This window comes from Taudactylus pleione, unplaced genomic scaffold, assembly GCF_031769625.1.
Source record: "Taudactylus pleione unplaced genomic scaffold, aTauple2 ptg000479l, whole genome shotgun sequence".
NCBI classification, from domain to species: Eukaryota; Metazoa; Chordata; class Amphibia; order Anura; family Myobatrachidae; genus Taudactylus; species Taudactylus pleione.
The window spans coordinates 2,045,213-2,063,945 of record NW_028284881.1 but is presented as its reverse complement, the minus strand read 5'-3'; the positions used below and the strand labels follow the sequence as shown (position 1 = coordinate 2,063,945).

General features: G+C 43.4%; 1 protein-coding gene across 2 annotated transcripts in view; it reads right to left on the bottom strand.

Annotated features, from left to right (window-relative positions):
- TMEM120B (transmembrane protein 120B) overlaps window positions 1-18,733 on the bottom strand; it is a 54,392-nt gene that overhangs the window by 23,485 nt on the left and 12,174 nt on the right. The window contains exons 4-8 of one of the 2 annotated variants that reach the window (XM_088449157.1): window positions 18,396-18,455; window positions 14,142-14,237; window positions 11,381-11,458; window positions 11,198-11,287; window positions 1,325-1,390 (exon numbers count right to left, since the gene is read on the bottom strand). In XM_088449157.1, the coding sequence (XP_088305283.1) occupies window positions 1,325-1,390; window positions 11,198-11,287; window positions 11,381-11,458; window positions 14,142-14,237; window positions 18,396-18,455 (390 nt within the window). The remainder of the gene's footprint in view (window positions 1-1,324; window positions 1,391-11,197; window positions 11,288-11,380; window positions 11,459-14,141; window positions 14,238-18,395; window positions 18,456-18,733) is intronic. The other variant, XM_088449156.1, reaches the window with a different exon arrangement.

Genomic DNA, 18,733 nt, shown 5'->3' with positions numbered 1-18,733 from the left:
ATACACACACACACACAGCAGCAGGGAAGCAGCACACCAGTCTGGATGCAAGTACAAGCTGGTCAGCGCCAGTCTTTATTGTACAATGACAGAAATATAAGAAAAACATAAATGTAAATCCTAGCCCTGTCGGGGCACTAACTTCACAGGTAGTTCCCTCACTACCAGAACCTGGCAGGGCCTAATGCCCTCGCCAGCAACAAAGCACAGCACAGTACTCACAGATAGGTTTTCCAAGTGTCTCTGAGCAAACTCCCTGTCTGCTCTCCCAGGTGAGACAATCAGCCCTCAACACACTAGGCTTATATTGGCCACTCTCAGGTGGAAACCCTAACAAGCCTGTTACCAGGCTAAGAGAACCAAAACCTGGAGTGGCCGTGGGTGGAGCCCTCCCTCTCCTCTCACCCACAACCCCCAGGTCCCAAACCGGCTTTTCAAAAAGCCGAAACTCAAGAGTGCTACACTGCAGACTTTCTCCTGGGGGTTTAAAACACAAAAGACAGGAATCTGGGACAAATGTACCTGCCACAGACCACTTTACCAGTGATCCCATCACAATATATATTATATATATATATATATATATATATATACACATATATACATATACACACACACCCCTTGTGGTAACATATATACTAAGTTGAGATACCTTGTTAAAAAAAAAAAAAAAAGAGGAGGATAAATTAAATAGATTTCCTGGTAACAATGAAAGGCTCTCCACTGTCATCCTGGTAATTCATTAAATGTTACTCTTTGTTATGCCAGCCATGCATGGGCCAATTTCTGTTTCTTGGTTTGAGCACCAAAGTCAGTTTCCAAATTTGTTAGGTTTGTACTCAGGGACATTGAAACAACACACAAAATGGCTGTCTTTACTGGGTGTAGGTCACTACTGCACCTGTACACTGGCATGTATGGTTTGGGGAGGATATACCCAAATCACCTGTACATCTGTGCCCACTGTATGTGGTGCCAATGATGTAGTGCTTAGGGAGGCAATTCCCAAATCACCTGTTATCTGTGCCCACTGTGTTTGGTGCCAATGATGTATTTCTTGGGGAGGAAATTCCCAAATCACCTGTACATCTGTGCCCACTGTGTGTGAGGCCAATGATGTACTGCTTGGAGAGGGAATTCCTAAATCACCTATATCTGTGTCCACTGTGTGTGGTGCCAATGATGTACTGCTTGGGGAGGGAATTCCCAAATCACCTGTACATCTGTGCCTACAGTGTGTGCGGCCAATGATGTATTGTTTGGTGCCCAACAGAGAAAAGTTAGATAAAATTTATTTTTCCAGATGTAAGAGGATTGAACGTACCATGTCAGCATCACACCAGATAGAAACGTAGATACATAATGGTGTGAAACCCACCATCCTTTTATTCTGTGTAAAGAAAACAAAACATTCAATGTTAGAAGAGATCTGTCCACACAACCAGCCTCACACGAATTATAATACTAACAGTCAGCGCCTCCTCCACATAGGTAACAAGACACAAAACAGCAAGCTTAGATTAAGATATGACATACTAATAAGCATACATCTGATATAATACAATTCCGCATCTACATATGAGCAATGTGATATAGAAAACCACTAGAAATACACAAATAAAACCATATTATCCCTAACATATAATGGAAAGACACAAAGCATGTCATCGTGCTGGATGAGGTTCCTTTAACAAAATAAAAGCAATGTACACATTTTAGCATTAATGACATTTCCATGCAAATACTGGAATGTCAGTGATGCCTATACTTTATACCACACATACTAAAGTATACTCACTTAAGTTTGATTAAAACTAAAGCTGTGTACACAGAGATGATGTCGGCACAATATGTCTTTTCCAGCCGAATCGGAACAACATATCTGCTGCATCACTCACTGTGTATGGCCAATATGCGCGCTCCCGCAGCTGCTTGCAACGTCATCTGGTAGGCCGTGCTGCACATCCAACCAGGGGTCCATAGGGCTCCACAGGGAGCTGATCGGAGAACACTAAGCGCGAAGGAAGCATCCTGAGAGGCAAATGTATCAAAGGCATAAAACCTAAGAAAGGTCTGGACAGACCAGGTGGCCGCCTTGCCTAGCTGTTTAGCTGACGTGCCACACTGGGCTGCCCACGAGGGACCCACAGAGCGAGTAGAATATGCAGAGACTGTAGTCGGCACAGGAAGGCCCGTCTGCGTGTTAGCCTGTGAGATAGTCATGCGAATCCATCTGGCCAGAGTCTGTTTGTTAGCTGGCCATCCCTTCTATTAGGAATCCATACAGGACAAAGAGGGAGTTCGATTTCTGGATGGAAGCAGTACGGTCCACGTAGATCTTCGAGCACGGACCACATCCAACGAGGCCTCCCTTGCCGAGAGGTCTGATGACGTAAAGGCCGGAACCACAATTTCCTCATTCAGGTGGAAGCGAGAAACCACCTTGGGAAGGAAGCCTGGGCGTGTTTGAAGAACAGCCCTGTCCTGATGAAATATCAAAAACAGGGAGCAACATGAAAGCGCCCCTAAATCAGATACCCTACGGGAAGATGCTATAGCCAGAAGAAACAATCTTCGAAGTGAGCCATTTGACATCCACAGATTCCAGGGGTTCAAGTGGAGGTTCCAGAAGTGCTTGGAGCACCACTGACAAATCCCATGGAGCCACAGGAGGGACAAAGGGAGGTTGTATTCATAGAACACCCTGCATGAAGGTGTGAACATCCAGTATAGGAGCAATTCTGCGCTGAAACCAGATAGACAAAGCAGAGACCTGCACTTTCAGAGATGCTAGACAGAGGCCTAGATCCAATCCAGCTTGAAGAATGGTAAGAATTCTGGAAACCTTAAAGACCTGAGGGTCATAGTTTCTTGGAGCACACAATTGGAAACATGTATGCCATATTCTGTGGTAAATCCTGGCTGAGGCTGTTTTACAGGCTTTTTTTTTTAGCATGGTCTGGACCACAGAGCTGTAAAAACCCTTAGCAGTCAGGAAGGATGTCTCAAGAGCCAAGCCTTTAAAGACAGACGGGCTAGGTCCAGATGTAGACATGGACCCTGAGACGACAGGTCTACTCGTAGAGGAAGCTGAAGAAGAATGTCTATGGAGAGCCTTTGAAGATCAAAGTACCAGTGACGTCTGGGCCAGGCCAGAGCTATTAACATGTCTGTGCCTCCCTCCTGTCTGAACTTTTGAAGCATTCGAGGAAGCATGGATATTGGAGGGAAGAGATATGCTAAATGGAAGTTCCATTTCACTGACAATGCATCTACGAAGGTCGCGTCGGTGTCCTTTGTTCTGAATCCATATATTGGAAGTTTGTTGCTGTGTCTGAAGGCCACGAGACCTACCTCCAGAAGACCCCATTTGTCCACTAGAAGCTGAAAGACTTCTGGATGTAGAGACCATTCTCCTGTATGCACCTCGTAACGTCTGAGGAAATCCACCTCCCAATTGAGAATACCCGGGAGTAACACTGCGGGCATGGCTGGGAGATTGTGTTCGGCCCAGGTGAGAATGCGGGACACTTCTGTCATTGCTGACTGAGTTCAAGTGCCCCCTTGGTGATTGAGGTAGGCCACAGACGTGGCATTGTCGGACTGTACTTGTACTGAATATTCTGAACCAGAGTGAGAGCTCTGTAGTTGGCTCGAAGTTCTAGGATGTTGACTGGCAAAACTGCCTTGACTGGGGACCATCAGCCCTGGAAGGAGTGATGGCCGATTACTGCGCCCCACCCTCGGAGGCTTGCGTTCGTGGTGAGGAAAGCCCAGTCCGGGACCCAAAAGGGACGACCCGGGTTCAAATGGGAAGTCTGTAGCCACCAGACTAGGGACAGGTGAACCTCTAGGGGGAGGCTCATAGTCTGGGATTTGGGCAGATGGGATAGCCCGTTCCACCTGGAGAGGATCAGGTGTTGGAGGGGCCTGGAGTGAAACTGGGCGAACACCACCATGTTGATCCCAAGGCCTGCAATGCAGAGTGAATAGACACTGCTATTGTGAAGCAGTCTGCATAGTCTGTGCTGTAGTGCTGAAATCTTGTCTGACGATTCTTTTAACTCGAGTGTGTCCAGGAGGGCTCCCAAATGTACCATCCTTTGAGAGGGTGCCAGGGAAGACTTTTTCCAGTTGATCAGTCAACCATGCATTTGGAGAAAGGCAACGGTTACCTGCAGATGGCTTTGAAGAGGCTCTGGGGAGCTTGCCAACAGCAAGAGATCGTCTAAGTACGGGAGCAGTCTGATCTCTTGACGACGAAGAGAGGCCGCCATAACTGCAATGATCTTGTTAAAAACCCGAGGGGCCTTTGAGAGCACAATGGCTAAGATATTTTGCCACGTTCTGAAATCCACACAACTTGGGTTAATAAGGCAAATGGACCTTTTTGACCAGAGTGCCGGTGTTCCTGGATGTATATTGGGCTACTTGCTGGCAGCCCTAACGGAGGGCACCGGGGACTATTTACTACATGTACTGGGAGTGCCGCCCCTACTGTGTGACATACATACACACATTATATATATATATATATATATATATATATATATATATATACACACATATACGTGAGATAGATGCCCGGTAACGTGTAAGACCCCCTCTAGCCTTTACACCAATGTGTTCTGCAGGAAAAGTTTTGGGTATCTCACTGTTTGAGTATCCCAATTGTCTGCGCTTGTGCATACACTACTATGCAATTTGGACAGAGAGAGAGAGCTGTCTAGAGCATAAGAAGGAAAGCTGAAAGAGCCACCCTGCTCAATGCCTCTAAAGTGTGGGGACCATTTTATGCAAAATCTGGACTAACGTTGGGCAGGCGTACTATTAGGTTTCTTCTACAGCATTGTTGCAGGCCCTCCAGCAAGAAGGATACCTTCACACATGAAATTTGCCATATAACAGGTTTTTCTTCATAGGAGGAGGAGACTGCATGCTCCAAATGTAGCCCTTAGCTCACTGGTTCCCAAACTGTGTGCCTAGGCACCCTGGGGTGCCCCGGGACACTTGCAAGGGTGCCTCAGGTTGGTGGTCTAGCACAAAATTAAATGATATATGGTCAATGTAATTTAAATATGTGGACAAACATAAGTGCAAACCTGTCCCCCACCACATAACTGAACTTAAAGAGGACAGGTCAGCACAATTTACTTTACTACAATTTTTTCCTGAATTTCTCAACAACAAACATTTGGCTTAGGGGTGCCGTGAAAACAAGGCTGATACTCTAGGGCACAGTGATTCAAAAGAGTTTGGGAACCTCTGCCTTAGCTCATCCTACAGAGCAGTTTAAAGAGCTTATGGATTGGATGCAACTAGTTTTTGTTACTAAAAAGAAACATAGGGGGCGATGTATTGTCTAGCGTTATGGGGTTTAGTGGTATCAGTGCACGTTATGCGCTGATACCACTAAATGTGGGGATGTGTTTGAGATGACGGGGGTGCATATCGGCACTGCTATCTACAAGATAACGAGCCAACGTGCCAAGCAATGTATGAACAGATGTCGTTGCCATAACACCATAACAGGGCTGTGGCAGCGGCTGCTGGGCTGCACGTGTCATCTCGTGACGCTTGCGAGATCTCGTGCATGCCCGGTCGAGCCGGCCTGGGAGGTGAGAGAACGCATCAGCACTACGCTAATACGCTGCGGGCTCAGTCAGGGATCATCGGAGGGGGGGGTTCACTCCCCCACTCCGGCAGACGAAATGTTCATACATCTCATCGGTACTGCTACATGCTTTGCCTCGGTAAAGAGGTGAAGCAGGAAGAGTTATGCCGGCACAACCCGTGCCGCTATAATACGTCTCTCCCAAAGACCCAAGCAAGGGGGATAAAAGGCCTTTGGCCTTTACCACAAAAAGAAACTAATGTATTGTAATGAATGCCATGCAGTATTGAAGAGGAAAAGAAGTTAACAAAAGCTCCAAGTACATGACATATTTGCTCAATTACTATGGGCCCAATTCAGATTTGTTCGCTGATCCCACCGCTGGGAGATGTATTGAGAAGCCCACCTGCGGCTTTGCAAATCAATGCAACTGCATAAAATGTTGCAGCGTCTGTCGCAGATCAGTCGATCATTGGTCTTCTGAGCAACCCTATGACTACTCAAAATTGACGATGGATCTTAGATGCCTGCACCAGTGAAACAGCGTACAAAGACGCAGTCGCTGGATCTGACACTGTTGCAACACACCCGCGTTTTTCTAACCAACCCTCAGTTACCACCCACAAATTGTACAAAGCCTCTCTGTGTGCGACATTACAGAGGCACCGGGACAAATGAGCAGTGCGACTTAGACACGTGCTGTAATATAAATCAGGCCAACTGTGTAAATATCGACATGGCGTGAAACTCTTAATTAGGCCCTATGTACTGAATTTAGGAGGGAGCAGAGCATTTTGTTGAAGTCATTGGGGTAGATGTATGAAGCCCAGAAGCGGCATCAGCGCACGCTATGTGCGCTGATAACGCTTCTCCCCGATGTATGATCGGGGGTCTGGGCGGTAAATGACAGGGGCGCCATGCGCCCCTGTCATTATCGCCGCTGCTATCTACAAGATAGCAGCGCAGAGCGACAGGGCCATGTACGAACGGTCATACCGCATGACTGTTCGGCCGGCTGTAGCTGTCGTTATCGACAGCTACAGCCTGGCACTAGCCTGTACCCACAGCAGGGACAGCGCTGTCCCTGCTGCGGCAGCTGCCGGCTCCAGGCCGCATGCGAGAATCTTGCGATACTTGTGAGATCCCGCGCTTGCTCAGTGGAGCCGGCTGGGACAGAGACACAGGGCATCAGCACTAGGCTGATGCGCTGTGGTCTCTTGCGGGTAGCGGCGGAGGGGGGAGTTAACGCTCCCCCTCTCCGGCCGATGAGATGTTCTTACATCTCATCGGTAGTGCTTCCTGCTTCGCCTCGGTAAAGAGGCAAAGTGGGAAGCATTATAGCGGCACGGTAAGTGCCGCTATCATACATCTACCCCATTCTTCTTTTTGTTCAGATAATGGGGTCAATTCAATTGAAGCGAGGAAGAGGAGTTCCGTACAAACGCTGGCAGCTGAACACGAACCCCTTGCAGCTTGATCTGACCCCAGGAGTGGTGGATTTTAGTATGTAACCCTATGGTAGCGTACTGATAAGTGCGACTTTTAGCCGCACTTACTCACAGGCGTGACTTAGTCCTTCCTAATTAAATTGAACCAAATGTGTCATGAGCAGGATCCGGACGGTATCCCAGAAAAGGAGATGCCGGCGCTTAGAACACCGGCGCCAGAATCCAGACACCTGTCAGAAACCCGGGGCCGGCACCCCGAAGGTAAGTAGCAGGGTTAGGGGGAAGATTAGGGTTATGCTCTGGGGGGAGGTTAGGTTTAGGCACAGAGGACAGAGGGTTAGGTGGTAGGAGAAGGGTTAGGATACCTACCGTAAGGGTCTGTATCCTAACCCTGTCGTGATGATGCCGGTATCAGAATTTTGACCGCTGAGATCCTGAGCGCAGGCATCCCGTACCCAACCCGTCCTGAGCCACAGGCTGCCACTAAACCCTAAAAGTACAATGTATCCACCCTATGCTTAACTGTGGCAAGGTGTTCTTTTCATTAAATCTTTTATCTGTTTTTCTCCAAATGTATGTTTTGTGGTTGTAGGCAAAACAGATTTGTTTTATTAGCCCAACAGCACTTCCCAACATCAATCTTCAAGTATTGTTTTGCATGCTTCAGAAGCTGATGAGGTTATAGGAAACTTCATCAACAGGGACAAGATCACTTTTGCTAGCCTAACGATTCTAAAGTCCCTTTGTATTGATATGTGGGTTTGGTTTTGCATACCTGACTAGTTTTTACATGCAGTTCTGTCAGATGTCAGGAATTCTAGATCTTGCTAAGTCTTATACAGTCCCCTTCACACAGATCTGCTATTATTTCTTACATGTAACTTCCAGTGTGGTAGGCGTGTATGCTTTTGTCTGATTTCTTCTAGTTGAGATGCTGTTAGAGGGCTCATAGTATAGCAGCTGACCCTCCAACACATATCTAATAATACAAACTTTTTTCCAGTAATTAGTGCTTCTAACAATGAATAAATCATTGGACATTTCTTATGTGTTTTCTTTCTAACATTCAAAAAATAAATTAAGTGTAAAATAAGTGAAGGAAAATCTGAGTTGGAAGTCATTTATTACACGATGACTGGTTCGAACAATATATTTCAGGGGCAAAACACCTCACACTGTGTTTTCACTTGTCAACCTGGATTAAATTACCAATTATCATTTATTTCCAAATTTAATAACCGTTCAACGGAAATTAAAAATATTACTAGGTCTAACTATCATATCCTTAAGAACGATCAGATACTTAGGAATATTCTTCCGATGAACCCCAACTTTATTTTTAGAAAGAACCGCTCTCTAAAAACGTTTCTCGCCCCAAGTTTGATGAAATGTGACAAGCCTGAAGACATTAGAAAACCAACTTGGCTAGATACAAAACCAGTCGGTTTTTATAAATGTGGGAATGGGAGATGTATAACATGCTCAGAATAAAACTAAAAACATTGTGTCTGTGGCAGGGAATCGATTACTACAGATATCTAGCTTCATAAATTGTAACACCAGTTGGGTAGTGTATCTTCTTCAGTGCGGTTGTGATTTAAAATATGTGGGGCGTACAACAAGACCTTTGACAGTGCGATTTTTAGAACATCGCAGGAACATCTTAAATAAATTGCATACCCATAGTATTCCGAAACTTTTTGTCACACCACCCTACGAGTTTTAGGTTTGAAATATATACAGCCTTCTATGAGAGGAGAAGGGGATAGATTTGGGAGGTTGTGTCAACAGGAGATTTATTGGACCTTTCAGTTGGACTCCCTATTTTGTAATGGATTAAATGAAACATTAGAATTAAACGCCATCAGATAGTCACTCATACCTGTCACAGTATGGTGTTAGAGGTCTGTCGTACTTGGATTTTGTCAAACCTTGAAGGGAAACTGGAGTGTGGATAGATGGGTGTTTAACTGACTCCAGAGTCTGTGTCATATTCTATTTTCAGGACGATGGGTCATTTATGTTATACTTCTGTTTTCATATTCATGACCCATTGGGGGATCATTACACAGTCTTCTCTTTCCCTCCCCCCCCCCCCCTTCTTTAGGATGGAAGCTATATTTGGAGGTACATTGATTCAGAATATTATACAACTAGAGGTATTAATGGCAGTTATTGTATTTCACTTTCACTTAGATTGTGTCAGATTTTATTGATTATATGTAATATTTACCTATTTCCATGTAGCTAGGTTGCAAATATTAGCTGGGAACATTATGGGTCCATATATAAATTGGTTAATTATGTTACTCGGGATCTAGAATGGGCATAATTGATATTTTCCACCTATATGATTCTATATCCCATTGGCATTGACAGAGGAGAATACTGTGGACCGCGACGTTAATCACGCTGCGCTCCACTGATTATGCCTTTTTTAGCGTGGAATATCTCATGATTGGATCTTACACCGCTGTATAGGAGGGGTCCTAGTGGAGCGCGACGTTGTTTTGCGTTGCGCTCCACAGGCCGCTCGGATTGATCCGTAGTATCTGTACCCTTAAGATCCGTCCTCTGTTAGCGGTTGGAGGATCAAGTTGAGGCTTGAGACGCAACGCCATTTGGGCTACGCCCCTTGCCATATTGATCTCTCCCTGCTACAGAACAGGTGGTCTGCATACACCAATGAGTGATAAGCAGATACTTCTTCCTAGGACGGAAGAATTATTTGCACGATTGGAATATAAGTGATTTAAACATTCCTTTTTTCTATTATATAAGTGATCGGTTTGCCTCCATCCATTTTTTATATATATGGCTTATTAAAGTTAGAATATGTTAATGCTTAATGTGTTGTTTTTGAGAACTTAAACAATGTGAGTAATGTAATTATACTCAATGGAAATTTATTAATTTTAATGAAAGGCACTATTTAAGAGGCACTTGAGAGAGTCCAAAACACCTTGAAAAAGCTGCCAGAGAAGCAGTGAAACGCGTTGGTGTATTACCAGGATTCAGGCACTACCAGCACCTGCACCTACACATCCCTGCACTTCATTTGGAAGTTCAACATATGTGGATTTCTCTTCATTGGAAGCCCCTATGACTACCAGCCCAGCACCAGGAAACTGTGGATATTGCCTTGCGACTTTGAGCACCCCTTCCCAGACCACCGCCACTACATATTGGACCACTCCTAAGAGACTCACAGAGGTAATATTTGTCCATTTAGGAGGGTCCCAGCGGTGAGAACTATATGTGCTCAGTCCCTTATTGGATTTCCATCTTTGGCTGATTGATTCTTCGGGTTTTACCAACAGAACTATATTCTTGTTTACCCATGGTGCGGTATATTGTGTAGTGCCTGAAATGGGTATTTATTGAGGTCATCCAGTGATTATGATTTCTGACATGCATGTCGATTTTTCAATTCATCAGTGCCTTTTTTTCAATTTTTAGTATTTTTTCATTTTTCAATTTCATTACATTATTTCTTTCATACTTGCAAGTATTGTTCATAGATTGATTGACACCTAATGTTATGTCATCTTTTATGTATTTTTAGTATTATCCAATAAATTAGTTCAAGCTTTAGCGCTGCTTTTTACATTTAGTTTTTTGGCTCTTCAAAGGGACTAACTACCCCTTTTTTCTAGCAGCTGCTTAGAGAGACAACCTTGTCAGCGCCGGTGTTATTTCCATTTGTTTATCGCCTCGGTAAAGAGGCGAAGTGGGAAGCGTTATAGCGGCACGGTAAGTGCCGCTATCATACATCTACCCCATTCTTCTTTTTGTTCAGATAATGGGGTCAATTCAAGGAACTGCCCCGTGCTCTTGGTGGCCCAACTCGCCCCTGGGCTTGTCAGACAGCTGATCTCCAGCACCCAGGCCGGAGTCAGATGCCTGGTGCAAGAGCTCTATCGGCTCCGCTCTCACTACTCCCCTGAGAGTTACATGTGAATGGGTGTTGTTGTCCAAGAAGGCATTAGAGATTTCTACATAAAATAAAGACAGAGTGCGTAAAGGAACAATGTTAATTAATAACCCCAGAGACAAATTAGCTCTGGTGAACCTTTTTCCTAAACCAATAGAAAAGCTTCTTGCTTTATAAGTGTTGAGTGCATGTTGCACTTACCTTGATCCATTGCTAATGAGTATACTCTCTCTGATTGTCAGTGTGCAGTAGTACCAGACCAGTAAGAAGTTAAACACTTCATCTGTCACTCTAGGAAAGAAAGATACAGTCCATGTGTGAATAATGTGTCATGTGAATTGAAGAGCGGGAGAAGCAGATGACTATAAATGCCAAGCGTACAACCTGAGGGGAATCGTCCACCAACTGAGCAGCATGAGGCTGCAATTTGCCTTCATATCGAATGAGAACATACTGTAGGATCTGACAATAGATAAGAACCATTCAGCTTCGCTTCCTTACTCCATATAAGTACCCTGCATCAAACAGTCTAAAAGTTTATTAATAGGGGGCGCACTTTCTGAACGCTGATAACCTCCAGGCAAGTGTAACCGATTAATTCGCCCATGCTCTTCTTCAGATTTGTACTATATTAGTAGCTTTACCTTTCTTGTTCCCCTTGCATTAACCATAAGAACCGTTTTACATTTCCTCAGCAGGTTTATTACTTGCCCTTTGGAATGACACAAATCTGCTCTGTGGTGAGAAACTTATTCAATACACAGAGCAGAGCTGACATGTAAAGGCAAACAAAAAATCCCCACATAAAATGAATCAAGAACAAAGAAAAATAGTTGCAGGAGGAATTAATATTAATATACAGTAATATAATCTGAAGTATGAACACCTCTGTTATATGATTGGGGTATTACCAACTGCCACCCTCATATGGACTTAAATACATTTGGAGCTGCATCTCTGGAAACATATTTGCTGTCCAAAAATTAGGATTACTCAATTTTAGTGGTGTACAGTATGTGATAAAGCAAAGTAACTGCAATTCAAAGCAATAATTCATTTTACTCATGAAGCCCACCACCAACAAGCAGCGCTCAGTGGCATAACCATAGAAGATCATTATGGTCTACAGTCCTGCTGTTAGGCCTAGATGACACATGCCAACATGACCTTCTTACGCTATTCATCAAGAACAACTCTCAAAAAAATACAGAATAATAATAGTCACTTGTGAATTAAAAATAATTTGAGGTAATTACCCCAATGAGAGGATCCATCTCTCATTTACTATACTATCCTGAATCTAGTATTTCCCGTCTGTTTTGAGCACAAGAAAGCTTGAGAACCTGGAATATAATACATTCTACTGCCTTCAAATCTTCCATCAATGTCATAACTCGGGAAAACTTTTATAAGGTGATTACTAGATGGTACATGTTTGCCTTTACAGAATGCACCCTACCACCACTAATCCTTGTTGGAGGCAATGCCCGGAAGTTGCCCCCTATTGGAATATGATAAACTCCCTCATAGTAAGTATTACTGGACACAGCACTATCCCCAATCTGTTTCATCTCTTACTGTATGCCCCATCTCATCAAACACACCAACAAACTCATTTTCCATATTGCTTGTGCAGCAAGATACTAACTTGCCCGTAACTGGAAGAAACCTGACCCTCTAACTAAACAAAAGTTACTGAATCGGGTTTAGATCGTTTTTCGCAAATGGAATCACATCACTGGTCATCGCAATAACACAAATAAAAAAGGTCATGCTGTTAGGGACCCTTGATACAGCCACCACTATACAGACCAAATTTCCTCCCCTCACCACGCTTACAGGAATGAGATGATCTTAGATTTACAAGTACTTCCCTCGTTGTCACTCCAGTACCACGAGGTATTACTAGTTTGTGGCCTGGAGCTGGGAATCTCTGAAATAGCGTGTGCTGCAAGTGCATTCCGGGAATCTAGCTCTGTAATACACTTGCTCCTACTAACTGAAAAACAATGTTACATCTCATAGCCATGAATTCCAAAGTTTTCATGGCGACTAAACTTTATATTAACATTAAATTTCTGCTAAGATTCAGATATGTAGAAGTCTGCTTAGCTTTAAAGCGCTTGCCAATTTTACAGTATTTACATTTGTAAGGCAGCCATATGCAAGTTATTGCTCTATTTCATCAGACAAAAAAAAAAACTATGTAAGAGGCTGAATGGACTCACTAACACAAGTGTGCCCTGCGTAAGATACCTTCTCTTCTCAACAACTTTCTTAACGCTTTACATACACAGTATATGGGTTATCAGCTGCTCTTTTATACAGTTTAACTTCATTATTTTAGGTTTAGTGACAGATTTAAAAGCTTATTTAGAAAGATATTTTTGTATTTTTGTCTGGTATATTATATGGTTTATTAATAGAATACTATATATGTTTTATTGCTCTGCGACCCTCTATACTGCTCTCGCTCCTTATTCTGGACTGTGCCATCTTGGCTTCGTAACACATGTGCATCTCTACTGCTACAGAATATCATGTGTAGCAATGAAGTTTTGTGCCATACTATAATGTTCTGTGGCATCACAGGACATTCTATGCCACACTAAATTGCTATGTGAAAAAGTATATATACCCAATGTGTATATACCTTTTTTGGCTAGCACATTAAGAAATTCTATGTTTTGGCAAATGATCTGTAGCATAAGTATTGAAGACCAGATATACAGCTGGAGCACAGCCTGATCTATAGATATAAATTCAGGGGAGAGTCTTTGCCATCTTGGGGTTTCCACTTAGTACACATGGGATAACAGATATCATATTTATAATTTAAGTTAAATGTAATGTACTGGTTTCTGTATCTTACACAGTCTAACCTAAAAAACGGGACTCCTACATTAAGTAGGAATTTTACATTTTAGAATATTGAAAAGAACAATATAGAAACAGAGTTGCCCGTCATACTTTAGTTACAAAATTGGACGCTAAGCTAATTTAGACTGTAAAGCTCCAGTGGGGAAGGAATGGATGTGAATTCAATATTCTTTGTAAAGCAATGCATAATATTGCAGTGCTATATAAATTCATAATAAATAATAGTAAAACAGTGTACATTTATAACCAAAGAAAAAATTCTCACCTGTAATGAAGCACAAACCTACAAGCTATAGCTCCAAGTAACAATATTATAGTCAAATAAAGCTTGAATTTTTCATATTCATCCTTGTAAGCAAACCTGAAAATCAAAGGAAGAGGGGTCTGCAAGGGCGCCAAAAACTTGCAAAATGTTAAACTGTGTTTACACAAGCAATGTAGTCCCTGTAGAAATAAAAAGAATCAGCATATACATGTGATTACTACTAGTAGAGCCAAACAGTGGCGTAACACGGCTCCGGAGCGCCCATGTGCCGGCCCTGCCCCATAAGCCCATCACGACATGACATAGTACAGAGTAGGTGGAGCAGCTAGCATAGGGAAGTGCAGCACTGCTCGGAGCATCCTGAGGACACTGAGCAGCTGTAACAGCAGCATTGTAAATGCCCAGAGCAGCGGCACTGCCGCAGTAATACTGGCTGCTTAGTGCTGTTCCAGGAACCATACTATAAAGAAGCAAGGGGCATTGGAGCAGCATTTGTGCCGCCAACAGATGAACTCTGTAAAATGTACAGAATTAAATGTCAAAGGCTGCAATTACAGACATATTTCAGTTGTCACTATTCAAAGACCCAAATATGTGAATTTGGGGTATTAGGCATATAGATTCAATTCAATGTGATGTTGAATAGCGCTGGGAATGAGTTCTCGGAGCTATTCAATTGTCCCCATCACGCCCTGCACTTAAGTTGGGAGATGTAGGTTACGGCACCTAATGCCAGGAGTTTAGTTGCGGTAACCTGCATTCTCCGGCTTAAGTGCCGACCACCACGCTGTTAGCACATGCGCTAAGTCCATAACCAGCATAGCTTGCACTAGTTTAGTTGGATTTCTGCTCCTACCTCAGGAGGCTGCGAGCAGAAATCCTCTAGTCAGGGTTAACAGCGCAGCCAATTGAATAGCTCTGGGAACTGCGTCCCGGCGATATCTAACATCACACTGAACTGAATCGCCTACATAGGGAATTCAAGATAATTTCTGGCACTGCCCCTAATGTCATCAAAGGGAGGGTCAGGTTTAGGGGTAGGGTACTTTATATTTATATATACACTACCGTTCAAAAGTTTGTGGTCACCCAGACAATTTCGTGTTTTACATGAAAACTGACTTATTTATCAAATGAGTTGCAAAATGAATAGAACATATAGTCAAGACATTGGCAAGGTTAGAAATAATGATTTTCATTTGAAATAATAACTTTGTCCTTTAAACTTTGCTTTCGCCAAAGAATGCTCCTTTTGCAGCAATTACATCATTGCAGACCTTTGGCATTCTAGCTGTTAATTTGTTGAGGTAATCTGAAGAAATTTCACCCCACGCTTCCTGAAGCACCTCCCACAAGTTGGATTGGCTTGATGGGCACTTCTTGCGTACCATACGGTCAGGCTGCTCCCACAACAGCTCAATGGGGTTGAGATCTGGTGACTGTGCTGCCCACTCCATTACACACAGAATACCAGCTGCCTGCTTCTTCCCTAAATAGTTCTTGCATAATTTGGAGGTGTGCTTTGGGTCATTGTCCTGTTGGGAGGAGGAAATTAGCTCCAATCAAGCACTGTCTACAGGGTATGGCAGGGTAGCCTTCCTTATTCAAAATCCATTTTACCTTGTACAAATCTCCCACTTTGCCAGCACCAAAGCAGCCCCAGACCATCACATTACCTCTACCATGCTTGACAGATGGCGTCAGGCACTCTTCCAGCATCTTTTCACTTGTTCTGCGTCTCACAAATGTTCTTCTGTGTGATCCAAACACCTCAAACTTCGATTCGTCTGTCCATAACACTTTTTCCAATATTCCTCTGTCCAATGTCTGTGTTCTTTTGCCCATATTAATCTTTTCCTTTTATTGGCCAGTCTCAGATATGGCTTTTTCTTTGCCACTCTGCCTCGAAGGCCAGCATCCCGGAGTCCCCTCTTCACTGTAGATGTTGACACTGGCGTTTTGTGGGTACCATTAAATGAAGCTGCCAGTTGAAGACTTGTGAGGCGTCTATTACTCAAACTAGAGACTCTAATGTACTTGTCTTCTTGCACAGTTGTGCACCGGGGCCTCCCACTTCTCTTTCTACCCTGGTTAGAGCCTGTTTGTGCTGTTCTCTGAAGGGAGTAGTATACACAGTTGTAGGATATGTTCAGTTTCTTGGCAAATTTTTGCATGGAATAGCCTTCATTTCTAAGAACAAGAATAGACCGTCGAGTTTCACATGAAAGTTCTCTTTTTCTGGCCATTTGAAGAGTATAATTGAACCCACAAATGTGATGCTCTAGATACTCAACTAGCTCGAAGGAAGGCCAGTTTTATAGCTTCTCTAACTAGCAAACCCGTTTTCAGCTGTGCTAACATAATTGCACAAGGGTTTTCAAGGGTTTTCTAATCATCCATTAGTCTTCTAACGCGCTTAGCAGACACAATGTACCATTAGAACACTGGAGTGATGGTTGCTGGAAATGGGCCTCTATACACCCATGTAGATATTCCTTTAAAAAAAAACAGACATTTGCAGCTAGTATAGTCATTTACCACATTAACAATGTATAGAGTGTATTTCTGATTAATTTAATGTTATCGTCATTGAAAAAAACAGTGCTTTCCTTTCAAAAATAAGGAAATTTGTACGTGACCCCAAACTTTTGAAAGGTGGGTGGGTGGGTGGGTGTGTGTGTGTGTGTGTGTGTGTGTGTGTGTGTGTGTGTGTGTGTGTGTGTGTGTGTATATATATATATATATATATATATAACAACGGGCAGCTGCACTCAAGAGTTAAAGATTTTGAATGATGGAGTCACTTTAACTTAAAAAAAAAAAAAAAAAGGGACCAGCGTTTCGTGGCTTACAAGAGCCTTTATCAAGGGGTGTGTGTAAAATTATATATATATATATATATATATATATATATATATACATACACACACACACACGCATACATACACACAGTCGAGTCACATTATTATGACCACCAGCTGATAGCCAGATTAACCGCCTTCTGCAGCACAGACTGCAGCTAGACAGGCTGGGTGTGACTCGATAAGGTGCTGGTAGGTTGACACAGGTATCTGGAGCCATGCTGACTGCAATGCATCCCACAGCTGCTGGAGTATCCATAGAGCAAACAACGATCGAGGTGGTCCCACAGATGCTCAATTGGATTAAAATCCAGGTAATTAGGGGGCCAGGAAAGTTCTTGGAAGTCTTGGTCGTGCTCGTCTAACCACTGTCGGACATTTCTAGCTATGTCTTGCTGGAAGATCCCATCCGCCTCAGGGAAAACAATCAGCATGTATGGGTCTACGTGCTCTGCAAGGATGGATTCATCACCAAATCGGTTGAGGGTGCTTTCCACATGGATGAGCGTGTCCAGAGAAAACCATGAAAACATTCCCCAGACCATAACGCTGCCACCACCAGCTTGTGTTCTTCCAGCAATGATTGCTGCGTGTTTGTTCTCTGATGTTTCTCACCTGACACGCCAACGTCCATCCGATCGATGAAGCGGAAAATGTGACTCATTGGAGAAATCAGCAGAGGTCCAATTCTGATACAGGAGTGAAAATTTAAGTATTTTCCGCCGATGCACATTCGTTAGCATAGGTGCAGTGACCATCCATTTGCTTCGGAGCCCCATACGCAGCAGGGTTCGCTGAACGGTCGTTAGACACATGTCTGGTGGGCCCCAGGTTCATTTTGACGGTGAGTTGCTCCACTGTAACGTGTCGGTCGGTTCTCGCGCAACTTCATAGCAGACGTTGACCTATCACATAAATGGCACGTGGTGCTCCGTAGTTTCCACGTTGGGTTATTCGCAATGGTGCCATTTGTCCAGTCACGATACACCTTCACCACAGCAGCATACGTACAGTTCACAAACTGCGCTTTCAAAAATACTGCCACCCTTGGCCCGAAAGCCAATAATCATCCCTTTTTGCAACTCGGATAACTCGCCCTTTCTACCCATGACAGCAACGAGTGATATGTGTGCAGACGGCCTATCGCACACCTTATATAGCCACCGCACAGCATGTGACGTACTTCATGGGCTACGCGCTGCCGACGTCAAATTTAGGAGGTGGTCATTATAATGTGACAGGACTGTGTACATCTCAGACTAATCTGTGCAAGATAAGCCATGCTTCTATTCATTAACAACAGAGAATTAGCAAGTGGTGCAGAATGAATAGGTTTTGTACATAAGCCAAGTTTGATATGTTCTATTTGCCCTTCATTAGAATGCATACTTACTTTGCTTGGTTACTAAGGAGAGTGACATTCACATTCCCAAGTACAAGGTTTAAATATAAACTAAAAGAGGAGACAAAATGTGCACGTTAGAAATGTTTTGGGCTCGCCCTGTACAATAATACAGTAGCAGCTATCAACAAACTTAGAGCACAGTATTTTATATATTGCATTTTTCTATAACTCACAGCAGCAGAAAAGAACAAAACATGATTTATTTTCTGCAACACTTCAAACTTTACATTGGTAATTAAACAGCACTTAAATGATTGCAAGACTGTAAGCAAGAATGCAGAGGATGGAACTAAGTACTATAACACCTGCGCATGGGATGCAGTCAA